Source organism: Pollachius pollachius (assembly GCF_949987615.1).
Source record: "Pollachius pollachius genome assembly, chromosome: 1".
In the NCBI taxonomy this organism is placed as follows: domain Eukaryota; kingdom Metazoa; phylum Chordata; class Actinopteri; order Gadiformes; family Gadidae; genus Pollachius; species Pollachius pollachius.
The window spans coordinates 29,371,576-29,392,402 of NC_136934.1; the positions used below are offsets into that span (position 1 = coordinate 29,371,576).

General features: G+C 43.8%; 1 protein-coding gene across 2 annotated transcripts in view; it reads left to right on the plus strand.

The window, feature by feature from the left end:
- Positions 1-15,038: 15,038 nt before the first annotated feature.
- Positions 15,039-20,827, plus strand: part of itga10 (integrin, alpha 10) — a 63,109-nt gene continuing 57,320 nt past the window's right edge. For both annotated transcript variants that reach the window (XM_079752860.1, XM_079752859.1), the window contains exon 1: positions 15,039-15,654. In XM_079752860.1, coding sequence (XP_079608986.1) covers positions 15,603-15,654 — 52 coding nt within the window. In that variant the 5' untranslated portion in view covers positions 15,039-15,602. The remainder of the gene's footprint in view (positions 15,655-20,827) is intronic.

The window sequence follows — 20,827 nt, forward strand, 5'->3', positions numbered from 1 at the left end:
TTATGTCTGTAAGCATGTTGAAAACCTGTATTCAAGCCGTTACAGTCAAATTATTCCTGTATTTGAGAGTAGGCTATTCTCTCCATCAGTTTACTGAGAACTGGGAGAATAGTGATAGGTCTACTGTTCTTCCCAGTGAGTGCTAGTCTGCCATCTTTAGGTAAGGGAATAATTTTACCCTCTTTCCAGATAGTGGGATAAACCCCTTTCATTCAGCATGCATATAATATATGACATTTCGGAACGTAAACAAGGTCAGCTGCCAGGCCAAGTTCTGCCTTAGTGCATAGACCTTATTTATGAAGAAATAATTAAAACTAGAAAATGGATTTCCTACAGAAAATGCGGTGAGTGCTGTAGCACAAAGTGAGGTTGAAAATATTTTTTAATAAACCCACATAGATTAAGACATAAAGAAACGTTAAATGGAAGTGAAGGGATTTGAACAAAAGTTGCCAAAAAAAATTCAGGAATGAATCTCTTTAAAGGACAAATCCGGTGTAAAATAGATATCTGGGATATGTTTAGTATGGTAACGAGTTGGAATGTTCGTTTGGGAGCGAAAAAGCGCATATAGACGCATTCTTAAGTTAAATGTTTTCAGCCGATTCTACCAAAACGCTATAAACTTGGCACGATGGGGGCATTTGTTATGGTAAAAACTAAATACCTTTTTTAAACCACTTACAAGGCTAGAAGTAGCCCGCCACTTCTTTGGTAGTATAATAAGGGTCTTAACATATAAAACGAGGCATTGATAACTTTGTAAGTGTACAGATTGTTTATATTCATTTTATACACACAATACCATCAGTAAATCAGCCGTCAACGCCATCTTGTTTTTAAGACTCGATGGGTAGGTTGACGAACACAGAGATTGTGATATCCGTCAGCAACACGCAAGCTCTGTGTTCGCCAAACTACTTATCAAGTCTTAAAAACAAGATGGCGTCAACTTGTTTTATATGTTAAGACCTTATTATACTAGTGTCGGGCTACTTCTAGCCTTTTAAGTGGTTCAAAATAGCGATTTCGTTTTTACCATAACACATGCCCCTATCGTTCCAAGTTTATAGCGTTTTGGTAGAATCGGCTAAAAACAGCCAACTGAAGAATGCGTCTATGTGCAGTTTATGTGCTCCAAAAACGAACATTCCAACTCGTTATCATACCAAACATATCCCAAATCCATTTTACACCGGATTTATCCTTTAAAATCCTTTTATGTACTATATTGACCTTACATTTAGGAATTTTAGTTTTCTTGGCAATTGCTATGATATTATGGTCACTAAAACCCACCGATCGAAAAACCGGTTCAGTGCAGCATTGAGGAATATTTGTTTAAGTATGGTCTATGCAAGTGGCAGAAATATGGACAGCATTGTTAGTAAAGACTCTGGTTGGTTGAGAGATCATCTGAGACATATTACAAGCATCGATTAATAATACCATATTTATTTTCATTGGACATTGATTCGTAAACCAGTCTATGTTCATACCCCCAAGTAAAAAAATATCACCATTCACATCTACAACTCTGTCAATTAACACACATAAATTATTCAGGTATTGCACATCAGTCCCGGGAGGTCTATAGCAGCAGCCGATCAGCACCGGCTTTAGGTGAGGAAGATGCACTTTGACACATAGAGTTTCTAAACTATCTGACATGAACTCAGAGCACAGTGTTGCCTGAAAGTTATTTCTGATATATAATGCTATGCCACCCCCATGTTTATTCCTGTCCCTTCTAAACATATTATATCCATCAATGGAAACCTCCATGTCAAGAACAATAGCATCCAGATGGGTCTCCGATATGGTCAAGATATGAATGGTGTTTTCTGTAGTCAGATAGTTAAGTTCATGTACCTTATTTCTGATGCTGCAGACATTCAAATTGCCCTAAGAAGACTCTTTGAAACAGGACGAAGATGCTTATCATCAATGGGCCTATATCCATAAAAATGTAGTTCAGTTCAGTCTAATTGCTCAAGTTAAGGAGACCAGAGAACTCGGGCCCCTATGAATAGTCAAATCTCCTAACCTTTATCCCTCCTTTACTTAACCTTTGTGGAAAACGTCATCGGGTCAAGGAGAGATGAAAAGGTGCTTACTTTCGAACATAGGAAAAGACTGTTTAAAGGGGACATATTATGAAAACAGCACTTTTCCTGGGATTTGGGGTGTTCTTGTGGGTATATGGTGCTCCCACACGCATACAAACTTTGAAAAAAGTCTGTACATGATTTTTTGAGTGAGATATGCATTTCTGGAAGCAGCCTGCCTCCAGCTACCAAATGAGCGAGTCAGTTTCGGCGCCCCCTCCTACGTGCTTCGGTGGAAGTCGGGAGGAGGAGACATGGAGTAGAAACGGATTGTACTCCCGGTGCTGAGCTGCCGGACTGCCGCCGAGTTCCCCCAGCTGGAGCTGCTTGTCCGCCGGAGCTGCTAGTCCGCTGGAGCTGCCACCTAGCTTCGGCGCCAGTGCAGCTCCCGGAGTACACCGCCGGACTGCGGCCGGATGGCTTCGATGGCGACCGGACTGCAGTCCGGCAGCTCCGGCGCGGGGAGCTCGGAGGCAGTGCGGCAGCTCAACTCCCGGAGTACAATCCCTTTCTTCTCCATGTCGCGGTTCATGGACTTCAGAGAGTCAATGCCAAAGTTCCTTCCCCCCAATTCTTCTCAACCATGGCCGAGATATCCCCCACTACAAGTCTTTACTTGTGGAAGTACCAGAGACGTCAGACACAGACTTTATTATTCATAATATCATCCGAGGCGCACATAGCTTTTTGCCCTGATATTAGATATATTATATAAATACCTGTATATAATATTATTATCATGTCACATTATATTATATAGATATAGAGCTCCAGGAGTCAGCAAACAGCAACAATCCCTTCTCCTCCATGCTGTGGTTCAGTCTGACAGCTCATTGGTCAATGGGCAGCAGCTCATTTACATCAATGCTACAGACACAAGAAACAGCGCATTCTGAAGGGACTGAAACAGAGGGGAATAGCGGTAGACGATATTCTTTTTCCTAAATGCTATTTCCAGCAAACAGCTTCAAAGACATGTTTTCTGGAACTCAAATACTATGTTTGCTTGTTGGGAAAACACCATAATATGTCTCCTTTAAAATGAATTCGAATCCACTTTTCCTAACCGACGTCATTGCTCGACGGGGAGTATTGCTGACCTCTAGCGTCTCTACGGTGGAACTACAGTTTTCGAAGTTGGGTCTACAACAAGCGCTCTTTTGATCCATGCGTTCTTGTCATAGGAATCAGGTTGTCGCCAACAGTGAGAATCACTTAGGTCGGACTTGTCCAAAATACTTTAGTACAGGTGAATCTCAATTCAAATGTGGAAAAAAAAGAGGCTCCACTTTAGTTGATATTGAAATTAACTTCCCCCAGTAGTCTTTCTTAAATGTGAAGTCTGCATTTTATTTTCTTACGGTGTATATTGTGTGCTTAATAACCAGCAATAAATGATTTCATTTAAATTCAAATAATATATTTCTGGAATTGGTATCCATTATTATCAATTGTATTTTCTTCTCTTTTATTCTTCTGCTTTACCGCGTCTCTCATGCTTCTTCGCGTAGAGTCGGTAAACTTTGTTGGTGGCATGTTGCTTTAAATATTGCCGCCGTAAAGGATTATGGGATACCACTATCTCCTTTCCTTTCGCAAAGGTTGCTCAGGATTAACCTATGCTAAAGGAGGTTCAAAGGAAGCAACGAGGCTCCTTTCCTAAGCATTTTTCAGAATTTGAACCACCTTTCCTCCAAGCACTTACGGGTCATCTCCATAGGAAAGGAAATTTCCTATGCAAAAAAGACAATTCGTAGAGTCCCCTGGTCTCTAGCTCCAGCTCCTGGCTGTTGGGAAGGGGGACGGACAATAAGCTTGTCATGTCTGATGCAAACTGTCCTGCGTCGGTGCGTGGTTTGATTTTGTTTTTGTTTATGGGGCAGGCAGCCCCATAAACCCCATAAGTCAAAGGTGCTATGTACGGCTCTGCGTTCAGGATCGAAGTCCTCCACTTGCGCCTTACCAGTATGTAGTCCAGCTAACGTAGCATACCAGAAGCCCGGTCCTGGAAGGTCCATCTCTTGCCCATTCTCTTCCGGAACAAGGTGTTCGCAACCAGTAGTTCGTGTTCCGTTAGCAGGGCAGCAAGTTGTTCACCAGTATATTACAGTTGAGCTTGATGACATCCTGACCGAAATACACTTTATCGGAAATATATTCTGAATAAACTTTAAAAAAGATCAGTTAAGTATATGTAACCCAAATGTCCTGCTGTCTCTCTATGACCCTGGACTCTGCGTTGTGTTTGGTTGTTTGGTGTGATGGGTAGAGAAGGACCACGGGACACAGTTGTTCGGGATTGTGTGAGACGCTTGGCAATTTATTCCCCAACAGTGGAAAGCCTTCAATATAGCCTTGTATCTTGTATCCATGAGGGCCAAACACAAAACAAGATGGCACCCACACGAACTATGTTGGCGCACACACGTGAACTACGGTGGCGCACAAGGGACACAATATTAAAATCGCGGTAAACAGCGCCACATGGTGGCCTGTCTAATTAACAACCTTACATCTACCCCTTCTTTACTTGATGGCGTCTCAGCCATCAGGATAAGCAAAACGGAACACTGGTCGCCATGCAAAGAACAGTCAGTTAAACAGCAGCCAATGAAAACAAACAAAAAACGTGATGACTATGTGTCCTGCATTGAGAATGTGTGTGCACCAAGGGCCCTCTCAGGATATGGCTTCGTTGTTTCACGTAAGCCCTGCTGCTCTTCTTGCTTTGGCCCTTTGCCACAACTCCCATCCCCTTTCTCTCTTTCTCCGGCCGTCCTCTGACATCAAGACTTGTGACTCGCAAGATAACTTTTTCGGGGGACGTCGGGTCCTCTGTGGGTTTCTCCTAGCACTTGTCTTTTCCTCCTCTCCTTGATCCATTTGTCCATCATCCAAATCCTCTTCCTCCATTACTGTGTGTCCATCCACCTGGCCATCTGTTGTCCAAGGTAAAACGGTCTCCACAACTTCCTCTGTGTTGTACATCTCCTCATCCTCTGCTGTATCCGACTCAACCTCCTCTCCTGTCACTTCACCAGCCTGTTCCACTGGAAGGAACATACACTGTGTAAGGAGGTTGCGGTGTAGCACTCTCTCCCTTTTGCCATCTTCTGATCGCACCACATACACAGGCGTGTGGGGCTGTTTCTTCACCAAAATGTATGGACATGACTCCCATTTATCTCAGAGTTTCTGCCGGCCCTCCACATGACACGCTTTGATGAGGACTCTATCCCCTGGTCTGAAGTCTTGACCCTTGGTCTTTTTGTCGTAGTGCTTTTTCTGCTGTGCCTTAGCATTCCGAGAAGTCTGATTAGCCTGGGCGTAGGCCTGTGAGAGACTGTCATGCAGAGTTTGCACATACTCACTGTATTCACATGGCTCATTGGGTGTGGAAGGCCCGAAGACCAGGTCGACTGGGAGTCTGGGATGTCTACCGAACATCAAGTAGTATGGTGTGTACCCAGTGGAATCGTGTTGTGTGCAGTTATAGGCATGTGTCATTGCGTCGACATGCTCATGCCAGCGGGGCTTTAAGTGAGGCTCCAACGTCCCCAGCATGTTCATGAGGGTACGGTTGAACCTTTCAGTGGTCCCATTGCCCTGGGGGTGGTAGGGGGTTGTATGGGTCTTAGTGATGCCAGTACACTTGCACAGCTCCTTAACCATAGCACTTTCAAAGTTGCGCCCTTGGTCTGCATGAAGCTTTTGGGGGAAACCAAACCGGCAGAAGAAGTTTCTCCACAGAACTTTAGCCACTGTGCAGGCCTTTTGGTCTTTTGTCGGGTAGGCCTGTGCATAGCGGGAAAAGTGGTCTGTTACCACAAGCACATTTTCAATGCCACCCTTTGACTTCTCCAGGCACAAAAAGTCCACACACACAAGCTCCATGGGGGCACTGCTGTGGATACTGACCAGGGGAGCCCTGAGGCCTGCAGTTGGAGTCTTCCTTAGACAGCACCTTTCACACTGCTCACACCAAGCCTTGATGTCCTGGAACATTCTTGGCCAGTAGAATCTCTCTCTTATCATCTGCAACGTCCTTTCAAATCCTAGATGCCCTGAGTCATCGTGGAGAGCAGTCTTGACCGTTGCACGTAGCTTCTCTGGCAGCACCAACTGCTCCACTACTCCCCTTCGGCCGTCTTGGATGCAGCGGTACATGATACCGTCCCTTATCACCACACTCCTCCACTCTTTTAAGAGAAGGCACACTTGCCGACCACCACTTATTCTCTCGCTGCGGTTTGGTTTGTGGTTTAAAGATTTAAAGTGCAAGACAGGGCCAATGACAGGGTCCTCCTTCTGCCCCACACGGATCTCCTGTTTTGTCATGGCAGGCAGTGATTCTGTCCCCACCTCTTTATAGGGCTCACTAGACGTTGGCCGTTGAGGGTTTGGTGGTTGAGGGTCTTCGGTGGTCTTTGCAGGGGAGCCGCCTGGTTCTTGGGTGGGCTGTGCCTCTACGCGCTCATTCTCACTGGTTGCTACCCGCTGAGGACAGGTTCGTAGGACCTGCGTGACCTCCTTGTTGGACATACGGGAGAGGGCGTCAGCATTTGCGTTACTCCGTCCCCTTCGATACTGAATGTCAAAGTCGAATGCAGAAAGCCGAGACACCCACCGCTGGCCTGTTGCATCCAGCTTTGCAGAAGACATCACATATTTGAGTGGGTTGTTGTCCGTTTGGACAGAGAATGGACGCCCATATAGATGGTCATAAAACTTGCCTGTTACGGCCCACATCAGAGCAAGAAACTCTAGTTTATGCGCAGGATACCTTGACTCAGCTGGGCTCAAGCCTCTGCTCGCATAGGCTACGACCCTCTCGGTTCCACCCTGGAATTGAGCCAAGACCGCACCAAGCCCCTCTCCCGATGCATCAGTCTGAAGCACAAAAGGCTGGCTGTAATCTGGATAGGCCAGCACTGGAGCAGTTGTCAACTTTTGTCTTAGGGACTGAAAGGCCTTTTCACACTCTGTAGTCCACAAAAAGAGTGGTTCGGGACCCAATCTCTTCTTTCCCCTTATTTTCTTTCTGGGATCACCGGATGTGAGGCGATATAAAGGAGCAGCTATACTTGAGTAGCCTTCAACGTACCGCCTGTAATATCCAGCAAACCCCAAGAACTGCAGCACTTCCTTCCGATTCGTGGGCCTCTCCCAGTCCTTTACCCTGCTGATCTTCTCTGGGTCTGTCTGATCCCCTCTGCAGACACCAAGTGACCCAAGTACTGCACCTCTTTCCTCACAAGATGGCACTTGGAGGGCTTCAACTTCAAGCCATGTTCCTGAAGCCTGTCGAATACTAGCTGCAATCTCTCCAGGTGTTCTTCAAAAGTTTTGGAGAAAATTATGAGGTCATCGAGATGGATCAGAAGGTGGGTGAAATTCAAATCCCCAATGCAGCAGGTCATGAGTCTCTGGAAGGTGGACGGAGCATTCTGCAGCCCAAAGGGCATTCTGTTGGCCTCAAACAGCCCCATGGGAGTGCTGAATGCTGTCTTGTGCTTGTCATGCTCTGCCACCTCCACCTGCCAGTAACCAGATGTGAGGTCAAGTGTGGAGAAGTACTTTGCTTGGCCCAGAGCTTCCAGAGCCTCCTCTATTCTGGGCAAGGGGAATGCATCTCTCGTGCTGTAGGAGTTTAGCTTCCTGTAGTCTACGCACAACCTTAGTGACCCATCTTTCTTAGTGACAATCACTACTGGGGAAGCATATGGACTCTTACTAGGCCTGATGACTCCTGTTGCCTCCATCTCCGTCAACAGTTTCCTCACATCTTGCCACTGTGCAGGCGGAATCTTGCGGTACGGCAGTCGAAAAGGCTTAGGGTCAACCAGGGGTATGTCATGTTGCACTGTTTTTGTGTGGCCATAGTCCAGGGGATGCTGGGAGAAAACACCTACATTCCTCTCCACTAGCTGGTTAAGGAGGGAGCGCTCGTGTTCATTTTCGACTGCTGCTTCACTTACATCCACCTTACAATTTGCCACTACCTGGTCCAGACTCAGGCATGCCTCCTTACTACCATTGCTGTGAGAGCTACTCTGCTTGTCGTCTGACAATTCCACGACATGGTCCACCAGGAATGCATTGTCCAGATGTGTATGTGGCCTTATCACAATAGCATGCTGGGACAGGTTCATCTCTCGTCTGACAGGGGCACAGCCTCTCTTTACATCAGCACAAACTTTGGCAACCAGGAGATTCTGGGGAAGCTGCAGGGAGGAGTTGCCTTCAATCAGGGCAGTATACATCTTTCGCTGTGGGCCAGCTTTTATCTCACACCTTAAGTCTCTTTCTTTCCCTGCAGGAATCCGTATCTTACGGCCAGTATACACAGCAGGGCCAACCATGTCATCCGTTGCACCACAGTCAGTGCTGTCAATCTCCAGTAGAGCGGTGTACCACTCTGGGTGGTTTTCCTTAGCCCTATGAAGAAACTGCTGGCCGTAGGCTGCTCTAAGGTGCCTCCTGGAGGCACGGATGACATTTGTTCCCATGAGCAAAGGAACAGAGGAGCGATACGAATCAGGGACAACAAAGGCAGGCACAGTCTTGAACTCTTTTCCCAGTGCTTTCAAATTAATGTGCAGGACACCATAGTAGGGCACAATCTGACCTGCTGCGCCCTCTATGGGTATTTTAGAAGGCTGCAGCTTTCGGTTCTTGAGGATTGGATGGTTGCACCAATATCCATGAGTAATACTGGTTATCTGAGAGCCAGAGTCCATGAGAGCTTTGCACTTCATCCCATTGACCTCTACTTCCCCCTCGTTCCTAGGACCCACTAATGGGGTGTCCTCAGCGACAGTTTCCTTACTCTGCTGTGGGGGGTCTTGCTGCTCGCCCATGGTTTCCCCTGCAACCACAGGCTCTAAGCATTTAAATGCTGAGCTGAATTGGGTGTGTTCTCCTCTGCAGGTGTCATAGGCTGTTGCGGGCAAGTCCAGGATAGACTTGGATCAGGGAGCACCGCTCTGCAGACACGGGCTGTATGCCCTTGCTTCCCACACCGGTAGCATGCAAAACTTGAGTTCTGGTTTGCAGTGCCAGCAGGTGCCTGGACTCTTAATGGGGGAACAGTGGGTGGGGCATCAATTTTTGATTCCAGGCGCGACAGCTTGGCCATCTGCTCCTCTTGGGTAGCAGCCAATCTCTTGACCATCTCTGTCAACTCTGACCACTCTGTGTTATGCTTTGTCCTTTCTGTCCTCACATTTGTGCCACCCTCTGGTGTAACATGCACCTGTGCATATGTTTTCTTTGCCTTATGTTGTGACTGGAACTTTTTAGTCTCTTTTGCTAGGTTCCTGAGCTCGTCTTGTAGCTCTCGGAAACTCCAAAGCCTGGGCTTCATCGGTGCGATCCTTACATAGACCTCCTCATCATTAAGCCCTCTCAAAAACTGTCGGGTGAGTTTACTATCGCGGTCTGGGAAAGGTCTCCCCCCTTCTTGACTTTCTTCCACAGCCCGCAGCTTTGCCTCCAGTGCAATAGCATAAGAGCAGGGCGACTCTCCTGTCCTCTGGTTACGCTCGTAGAAGTCAGCTAGTGGATCTATGGAGCTGTGGGAGTCCCCATACTCTGCCATCATTTCCCTAAATGCTTTCTCAGGGGTTTGGTCGTTGGGATGTAGATTCAGAACCAGCTTCCTGGCCTCACCACTCAGGTGTCGCACAACAGTAGAGAAGCGAAGGTGCATGGGGAGCTCAACCGCCTCCAGGAGATACTGCATGTCACGGACCCAGTCCTCTACCAAAATCTTGCTGTCTGCATTACCAGTGAAGACTTGGACATTTTTCACCCGGTGAGTTTGCATGAAACCACCATAGGCAGCCGGTGGAAGGCTCGGGTTGGTGAGAGCTCTGCTAGGTGGTCTTTGTAGTGGCTCAGAAAGACTGGGGTGCATATGTGGGATGGATGATGGATGAAACGGTGTGGGCTGGGGGAAGACATTGGGATACATGCCGGCTTGAGGGTATGATGCAGATGTTGGTAGATAGGCTGGGGCAGGGGCATGGGTAGGAGCCGTGTGGTCAAAAGCTGCATAAGTTACACCCAGTGGAATTTGAACGGTAGATTGTGACATATGCATTTGGGGGTTAGGTCCATAATCTGGCCGTTGGAGGGTCTGCCCAGCAGCATGGGGGTTACTCGTAATGTTCATTACTCGGGGTGGTTGAAAGCTTGGCACGGGTACTTGGGGTGCTGGGGTGGGATATGCATAATTGGTGTGGGCCAGAGAGTTAGGCTGAACAGTATGGATTGGATAAGGGGGGGTAATTGGATGATTAGTCGGCTGCTGTACAGCTTGCATTTCCGGGAAGCCGGGGCGTGAGAAGCTTTGAGGCGGCAGCATGGTTGTGGAATCACGCATGCTGGATTGAGGCAGGGGGGCAGAGAGCATTGGTGACTGGACCGCGGCCTGGGGCACTAGAGAGGTTACACTGGCCAGGCTGTAATCTGACCTGTCGGTCTGGTAACTTGGTCTCGCACCAGGGCTGTTGTCAAGGCAGAGTGGGGGTACCTGCATTGAGGCTTCAGAGCCCGGTGATGTGTACCTATGACCTGAAGTACTACGGTGATCGGTATAAGGGGATAGAATTGGAGGTTTTGGGGTAGGCTGTGAGCCTGATGATGTGAACATATGAGCTGGGGTACTACGATGATCGGTATAAGGTGATAGAATTGGAGGTTTTGGGGTAGGCTGTGAGCCTGATGATGTGAACATATGAGCTGGGGTACTACGATGATCGGTATAAGGTGATAGAATTGGGGGTTGTGGGGTAGGCTGTGAGCCTGCTCCTGAATCTGTGGGGTTCCAGCTGGTCTGATGGTCTTGGGTGTGAGAGTGTAGTGGAGCATTTGCAAACCTGATGGATCGGTTGGTCGTCTTCGGCCTCACTGATTGGTCGTGGTTTACTGTGTTCCCGTCAGCTTTTGCGCCCTGACTCAAAAGGGGGGTTAGAGGACCATAGTCGTGGCTTGTTTCAGGCACTGGGGAATGTTGGAGACCTGGTGCCACAGCAGAGGGGCCCTCGGGCTCTGATTGGGAATCTACATTAACGCTCCACATTCTTCCTATTTTTATTTTATTTTTATTTATTTTATTTTTTTTGTGTATTTGTGTTATCGTTAGTCAAAATCCCGTTTGTAGTGTGTTGAAAAGGAAAGGAAAAGGCATAAACTGCGTAACACAAGTATCAACCAGGAATAGACCTCAAGTCAATTAAATCAAGAACACAGCTCTATCGCAATAACAATCAAATAAACCAACAACAACAGCTTAATATCAGTCACAGAACGTTCACCCAGAATCACAAACCTCAAATTAACACAGCAAACCAAGGTTCATCACAGCCTTTAAAGGATATATTGCAGAAGGTTTGTATCCTGCCAACACAGCTTCACAGGCGATAGTCGCTTGGTCCAACACGATGTCCACTCAGAAATGGCAAAACAGTTCAATACCTTAGCAAAGTGGGGGATGTTGCCGTCGGTCAGTTTCTTTGCGATCTTAGAGCACCACAATCCGGGTCACGGCACCAAAGATGTAACCCAAATGTCCTGCTGTCTCTCTATGACCCTGGACTCTGCGTTGTGTTTGGTTGTTTGGTGTGATGGGTAGAGAAGGACCACGGGACACAGTTGTTCGGGATTGTGGGAGACGCTTGGCAATTTATTCCCCAACAGTGGAAAGCCTTCAATATAGCCTTGTATCTTGTATCCATGAGGGCCAAACACAAAACAAGATGGCACCCACACGAACTACGTTGGCGCACACACGTGAACTACGGTGGCGCACAAGGGACACAATATTAAAATCGCGGTAAACAGCGCCACATGGTGGCCTGTCTAATTAACAACCTTACATATACTTGTAAGAAGTATACTGAAATCATCCTTCAAATATTACAGCAGTAGTATACTTATTTTCAATGGGCTAAAGTTGAGCTTGATGACATCCTGTCTGAAATACACTTCATCGGAAATATATTCAAAATAAACATCAAAAAAGATCAGCGAAGTATACTTTCAAGAAGTATACTGAAATCATACTTCAAATATTACAGCAGTACTGTATTTACTTTCAGTATATTACAGTTGAGCTTAATGACGCACTGGCAGAAATACACTATCTGAAATAAATTGTAAATAAACTTTAAAAAGTATCAGTTAAGTATACTTTTAAGAATGATGTATACTGAAACAACACTTTAAGTACATTAGCGTTGGTATATTTATTTCAAGTACACTTACATTGAAATTAAATAGATCTCAGAAGAAGTATACTTTTCCAAAAGTTTACCTAAAATAAACTTAACATGAAGTATATTTCTGAAAAATGTACTTGGAATGAATTATGTTCTTCGGAAATATATTTGAATACACTTCATTGCACTTAATTTTCCCCAGAGGACAATCAAAAGGGACGCATTTTCATTGAAATCTGGAAACAATCTGAACAATCACACTACTTCACTCAGTTTATATTTACAATAAGGTAGGTCAAGTAGGTAAATTACCAAATATATGAATTTCAAGCATTGAACTTGCTGGTCTGCTTCAATTATTAAACTCCTAAGTAGCCTACATTATTTTGCCAGCTAGGTATTGGTGCGCTTACTTTTAGTGTTTTAAATATCTCCCTCTTTCCCTCCTAGTGTGTCTTCTCCATCCTCATCTCAAAGTCCCCAGTGTGTGCTGTGTTCTGGCTCGTACTGTCACCCCAGTGGATGCTCCACACTGGTAGTGGATGAGGGTTCATAGGTCGGATGTGTCGACTAGATGGTACATACTATCCCCTAGCTTTCTGTTCTCTCCTCAGACTCACCAAGTGGTCAGCATCTCAAGTCTTCCCTGGCGCAGGCTGCAGTGTGAACACAAAACCAGGGAATATTCCCTGACCTGCACACCAAAACCTCTTCTGAGAGCTTTAAGGATGGACATGACAGCATGAAGTTTCACAGTGTATTATTCACATCTCTGCCATCTGGCGGTTGCAAGACAGTGCCCCAACCCAGTGTGGTGGTCTCGGGGAGCCCCCCTGGTCGCTACAGCTCTGGACCACCAGAACCTGATTTGGCGGTTTCTTCTGATGGGGGCGGAGACAGGAGGTTTATAAGAAAACGAGGATAGTCATAAGAACGGAAGCGTGCTTTCTTTCCACACCAGCTCACAGAGTGTGTTCCTGCTCAGAAGGAGGTTTCTACATCCCTCAGGAGGTCGGTAGTCAAACACGTCTGTAACAATAACGTTGAATAAAGGCTAACTCTGCAGGTTAAATAAAAGGGTTACAACATGGTGCAATTTAATATCTGAGCAGATGCAGATTCCTGTCATTGTATGAGGGTGAGGATACAACACCTGCTCCCTGCAGTCTTTGAACAAAACACTGATGTGATTTGTTTATGTGACTGATGTGACACTGATGTGGTGTATCGGATGTGATGTATTTTTGTATATTTTTTACTATCAATGTTTAGGCCATTGGCTTACTTTTAAACAAAGAGGTGGATTTAATTTGTATGCTGGAGGACATACATAAATTGATGTTGTGTTTGGCCATGCAGAGAAACCGAATGTGAACATCCAGGGCAGTCTTACAAGGCTGGAGATTTGTGTGCAACTTGAAAACATTTTTAATTTCGATCTTGTTTGCAGACATTAATATACTTTATTCTCACATGTTCTTGAACATGATCGTATTTAGTCAGTATTATCAATTGCAAATGAAATATAATATGTATTCACAGCTACTCTGTGAATTCCTGTAATTATTAATATGATAATTTTTTCATAATTGTTTTTACCTTAGAAAAACGACAAACCATCTTTCTAAATAGAGACTTTGGAAAGCAGGCGGGTCTATGTGCTGTTTTTAAAGAGAAAGGAGAGGACAAGCATATTTTGTGATATTGAAATTATCTTTACACCCTGACTGCAATCAATAAATCAAATACTTTGATGTTTGATTTCATGTGTTTTTTGAGAGTGGGGCTTTAGAGGGAGGCCTGAAGGGAGGATATTTTCGAAAGCCAGCTTCCTCAGGCTGGTTTCTCCAAACTGCCTACTCTAGCTTTAATGCGTTGCATGTTCACCTGTGGTGTTTTATGTAGTTGGAAGTTGTTTCAATTTGTTTGTTTAGCTTTTCTAGTTAGATATGTTGTATGTCTACGTGATTGTTTTTCTGATTGTGTATGAACGCTATTGTTGTTTACAAAGACACAAATACTACTACTTATTAGTTACCACAGTTTGAATTCCTTCTGAATAAAGAATACATATATATGATAGGTAAATATGCAGCCTGATTGATAACGGTTTTCCGGCATACTCATCTACAGTAACGGTATCGTAAGTGGTAAGGGAGAAAAAGGTCTATTCTGCAGGCTGCAGCCTCTTCAGCAATCTAAAGCCGTGTTTTGTGCATAATGACCAGAAGAGGGCGCTCCAAAGCTACGTATAGACTACACGTAAATCCACTACATCCATGACTAAACTACTAAAGGTTTGGAATGGTCGAGTGATTAAGAAAGTTAGCTGGTTGTTCGTTTTTTCGTTAAAACTCAAGCAAACTTCGTTTTCAAAACTCGTAATCCTGACAAATGATTCCCTAGGTCCACCAGGTAGGTTTAATGTATGAATGGTTAAATGATTGTTAGGCCCCTGTGACTAGAAGGAGTCAAATCAAACCAATAAGAAAGAGCGGGTGAAGGATGGTGATAAAGTGACAAAGTTAGGAAGGACCGAAGGGAAAGTTTTTTCTAAGGAATGAAAAGAAGGAGCTCAGGAGGAGGTTGGATGGAGCAAGAGCGAGGGAGGGGAGCTTTACGCACGTTGATAAATGCGCTCTTTCATTTGGAAGCGGAGGACATCCTACCTTCAGCGCGCGTTGGGCTTGAAAATGTTGGAAAATAAAACAGGACTTGGAAGAAGTGGAACTCAGAGGCGGTGAACAGCTTATTGCCCTGTCAAGTTATATGTTGAATTGTATTATTATACGGACGTTTCATTTGAATGCAATTGATTGAACATCAATTAAGCCGAGGAATAGAACAATATCTGCTTGGAAATTGTATCTTGTCCGAACTGTTTTTCCCATCAGGGATGATTTTAAAGCAGTCCTAAATAGCTGTTGCCCGGCTGGACAGTGGGGATCGATGATAGAGACACCACGACCCTCACCGAGGTGTCCGGTATGCACTCTGAGGCGCGCACTTTATTTAGCCTAACAAGCCTTAAGATTGTTTAAAAAAAAAGTTCGAAGAAGGATGTTTTCGACCCGACTGAACGTTTCTGTTCTGAGTACGCCGGAGAAACACTATTGGAGCCTCGTTTGAACAGGTTTAACGAATACATTGAGGACGAGCTAGAGAAACGTGGGCGCTTGTTGTCACGCCAATGTAGCCCACACTGCCTGGACAATCTTAAGACTCCACACACTGTCCATATAGTCCAAGGACCTTTATCCTCATTCCAATGGAGGGCGGGAACCTTTTATATTTTCTGAAGTTCATCCTTTTATTTCAAGGTAAGAATTTACACTCATTTTGTGAACTTGCGTGTGTGTGTGTGTGTGTGTGTGTGTGTGTGTGTGTGTGTGTGTGTGTGTGTGTGTGTGTGTGTGTGTGTGTGTGTGTGTGTGTGTGTTTGCGTGAACACGCGCGTTTGTATGCATGTTATCTTTCTAGGCGAATGTTTGTATCTGTTCCGGTAACCCATATTCTGTAGGTCTACAGAGCCGACTAATCTGGCCTCGGTTATTTATGGAAAGCAGAACCGTTCTCCACGTCTCCGTGGAGACATCCGTTGCTGACCTGTTGACCCTGCGCCCCTTCCGTAGCGCTAACCGGGTGCTCACTGGCACTTAACCCATGCTGGACACAGCGCGTACAAAAGTAACATCCCTATATAATGGTTCATACAGGACCTCTTTACTCAACGAGAGCTTCGTTTGCATGCCACTAAGTGATTCAACATGTTAATACACCTGGAATATTTCAAGAAGAGTAGAAAAGCAGACGCCCCCCCCCCCCCCCCCCCAGCAGCTCAGTAGCATGTCATTTGTCACGGCAACCGTAAGAATTCCTTAAACATAACGTCCTGCTACCACACCAAAGAACCCCTCGCCTCTCACCCATAATCATGTTCTCCCACAGTGTTGTTCTGATAAGGCGAGGCAAGGCTATAGTTTTAGGGGCACGGAGGTCTTGGTGATCGATGGGATGTGATTAGGAGTTTGCGAGGAATTAGGGGGTGCAAGGCGTGACTGACTGTGACGGGTGCACTCAAAAAAACAACTCATTGGATGAACTCAATTAAATTGTAAGCAGAATTTCCATCCAATAAATATATGTTACCCCAACCTAAAACAAGTCCATCAATTCAATATAATGTATTTGAGTTCATCTACCAATTTTTTTTGAAGTTGGTCCAGCTGAAACTAAATTCATCTATCTAATGAAATTAGAATAAGTTACCACTACATATTTGTACCAAAGAGAGGTAAACAAAAGTGATTATATTAAAGTAGTTAAAATGAATTGTGTTTGTTCAACCAAAAAATATATGGTTAATTGGAAATGAATTATTCAAAAATCCCCCCTCCCATTCTACCCCCTACCCCAATATAACATACATGAGACATTAGCTGTTTGAGGTTCTTTTATTAAAACCCAACAGGATCATTAGTGCAGCCAAACGATTACTTTTTTCGAACAAGACCTCAAAATAAGCAAGTAGTAGTAGTAGTAATTCCTTAATAAGGTCCTCAAAAGGTCAATAGAGCTCTGAATACAACATGCTCAAAATACAACTGTGCTCATGCACAGCAATTGGACTACAATAAAAGCTAAAGTAGTAAATATATATTTTTAAAACACTTAAGTTTTATAAGTCTTTGTTCCTCCAGGATTCATTAGTTAAAGGAGAGCTCTGGCGATTTTTAACCCCATTATTGTTTTCCTAATGGTCACCCCATGTTGAGGGAAGCTAAAAACCAGACGAAAATTTATTCGACCAAGCCAGAGATCTGCACTGGCTGCCGGCGCTACGGAATAGCTATAACACTAACCTATGTGGGCAAGCTTTATCCGCTTTTGGGGCTTCTAAATACATTCAGAAAACTATTCCAAGACCTATGTAACATTGCCCCCATAGGTTAGTGTTATAGCTATTCTGTAGGTTTTTAGCTTCCCTCAACATGGGGTTTCTCAGGAAAACAATAATGGGGTTAAAAATCGCCAGAGCTCTCCTTAGACAATGGTAAATATTTGTCAGTGTGAATTATTTTTTAGATTAAAGTACTTATGTTCCAACCGGAAGCCTTAAATTACAGAAATGTATAACACTTAGGGAGTCCTTTAGCTCCCTCTCTACATTTTAGTATATATGCAGTTCTACCTCTGTCATGTGGTAGACCTCAATTGTTACTTTGCCTCAGGAACACAACAGGGCCAGCAGCTGGCGAGGCAACCAAAGGTGACATATGGAGGCTTCAGTTCAACTATTAAATTAAAATAATAAAAGTGCATAAACATTACTGAAAAATACTGTCCATTTTACAAATGCAGATCGCAATTCCTCAGGTTTAAAGCAAGGCAGCAAAACATCATGGAGGAGCAATTACAGACCAATGCTCTATCATTTATGGCTCAAAGCTCAGTTAAAAAAAAAAAAAAAGTGTCAGTCCCAGTGTTCTTGGTCACCCGTTCCTCCTTTCACATGAACAGCTTGATTTTCAACTGCTGTGTTTTGGTGTTGAGCCTGTGTCCATCCAGATTCATGAGGATTTTCTGGACAAACTCAAAAGTGTATTTCAGGTTGTCTGGGAAAATAAGATCCAGAGCATAGATAAGCCCAAACAGCATGATGAAAGCCATTGTAGCACTTCTGACATTGTTGAGGACTTTCACGCCTTCAATGACTACCTCAATGTCATCTGGCTCCTCAAACTGACGGACTGTGTCAATGCCCATAACTGTGTCGACAATGTCGTTCTCTGCATCCTCAGCAGCAGATGGCTGAAAAACAAAAATACACAACATTCTTTTTACATGAAAACACTTTTCTATATAAAGCCAAGTTCCAAAAAACATAATCCTCAAACAAACAGGAATATTAATGAATACAGTGAATATCGCAGAGGTCTAAGCTGTAGATTAAGAACAATGGCAAATATAGGTGCAGGGGCGAGTGCTGAGAGTCGACTTGTGTGCAGGAGAGCTGAGAGACATTTTAAAAGTGTTTTTTTTTTAAGATAATCTGATTTTGAGTGCAGTTTCTCTTCTGTGTTGCTGTTTACACATTCAGGTGTCTGCTGTGTTTAACCGTCATTTTAACTTTGAGCTGTAAACTGGTGCATCCCAGCTTCAATCTGAATATATTCTTGATTCATTCAGCTGAGCCACATTTGACAGGCTCTGCTCACGCAGGCAGTGTGGCTGCCAAATTTCCAGTTAAACCTAAAATCTTTTTAAAAGTTCCTTAAAGAGAGACTTAACTCGCTAGTGCTGATATCAAAACCACCTGGGCTTCGATGAAAATATGATCACAAACTGACAAGCACCACATTGATGCAGTAAATCATGCAAATAGAGTCCGAACCAAGTAATGAATTCATAAATACAAAATGTCCCTTTTTTCAGATGGGTTCCACTGGCACAACACCTTCAAAGAGATCATGTAAAACGTCAGGTGGATAACCAGTGCTAACATGAAAATGTGAAAGGTGCTTGGTTAAAACACACTGTCTTTTGACACCATGGCAGATAGTTTCATTCTCCTGAGCTGGCTGGACATGAACATCATGGACATCTCTGGTTTGAAGTTGAAAAGCACCCGACTTGACATCTTTAGTCAGAAATTCTGATTTGTCTCCTGCACAAAACCTGCGGACTGACCCACTAGAAAAACTCAACAAATCCACCTATCCCATGGGCTCCAAGATTGTCGGCTATTACACACTGTACAGAACCTTTAACAAACTGGCCCAGCTGAGAAAGAAAAACACTGTGCTGCTCTAATGTCTTCAACTCTTGCAAGAGAGCTCAAACACGTGTCATACCCATAGACTTTTAAATCATCCGATTTGCACAGAAGCGCTAAATAGATCGAAGTGAGTCTTGAGGTGGAACCTGGTGGTAAATTCCCCAAAACCCAATAGACAGCGCAAAGTTTGTGCTTCTTCCGAGACGTGCCAAGTGGATTGCAAATTTCAAAATCATCAACATAACGATTTAATGCTATTTTCAAACCTTCACTGGACAGAAAATGATTTTGTTTAAAGTACTGAACATCTCTTGCAGTTCTGTATTCTTGGAAACTAGCTAATATCTGGTCTTGCGTATTCTGAATTTTGAGATGTTCAAACACGTCTTCATGGGAGAGCAACTGCTGCAAAGACTGAAAAAGAGGGATGTACTGAAATGACCTATTTCTCTGAGCATCTAGGATATACTCAACTGGTTGTATAACACCAAAATGAGAGATATAAAACTGTGTACGTTTATATGCAGTTGCTAGAGGGCCATCCTTTGCAATCGCTAAGGCCAACGGATTAGTTTTGCATAAAACCACAGCAAGCTCGTCAGCTACTGACTCTTCTACTGGCAGTTTATGACTCTGAAATACATCAAGAACAGTAACTTTTTTGACAGGTACAGCTTTACTTAATATGAAGTGAAGCTCAGAAAGGACCTCATCAACAACCGCCTTTGGAATATGAATAATATTTTCCAACTTCAACAAAATACGAGCAGTTTTGTCCTCAATAACATGTGGCAGGTGTAACTCTGCAGCCTCGCCAGAAGTTAAAGTTTCATATTTGGGATTTATGTCCTCAGAACCGGTTGGCACATCTTCTGAATTGTCTGACTGATCTAACTGAGTGCTTGTATCGAGGACATTAGCTTTAAAGTCTTTTAGTGAATACTGGTTGTGTTTCCTGTTTTTGTGTGTTTTGAATGTACTATAAATGTTTGTTTGAAATGTGCATTCTCGAAACACATATGGAACAGTTTCATAATGCCTGAGATGTCCATTTATGTGTTGAAAAAAATCTCTCACTGTTGAGAGTCCTTTACATGAGCACACATGACATTTAAATGCATGTCCTTCTACTGCATTTAAATGTTGCTGATTAGGATGATTTTTATAAGTATGATTTAATAGTTTACTCCACGTATTAAATGTACATGGGCAATCTATGTATTGACAGGGATATCTATAACTACCTCGAAGATGCCCATGTGCCTGCCTAAAATGCTGCAGCAATAAGTTCCTGGTAGCTAATTTCAAACTGCACTCCTTACACGTCCACATTCATAATCCTGTAGAGAAAAAGAAAAACATTAGATATTGAACAAATGACAATAAAATAAGCTTGTGTCATCAATTAACAATTAGTTCATAACTTACTATCACTAAGAGGTTGCCAAAAGTAGCTTTGTAAGACTGGAAAAACTGCAAATAAGAGGAATCAATCATGACAGCATGTCAAACACATTTATTCTGGTTTTCAAGCAAATAATAAATCATGTGCATTAGGAATAGGATATATATTTAGCAATAATCAACAATTTGATATTTGTGTTTGAGATTTTTCAAAAAAATTAAACCATTGGTAAAATCTTGAAAATGACTTCATAGTTTATACATGAGTGACTATATCATGAAAATTGAATACTTCTATAGTTTTGTGAATT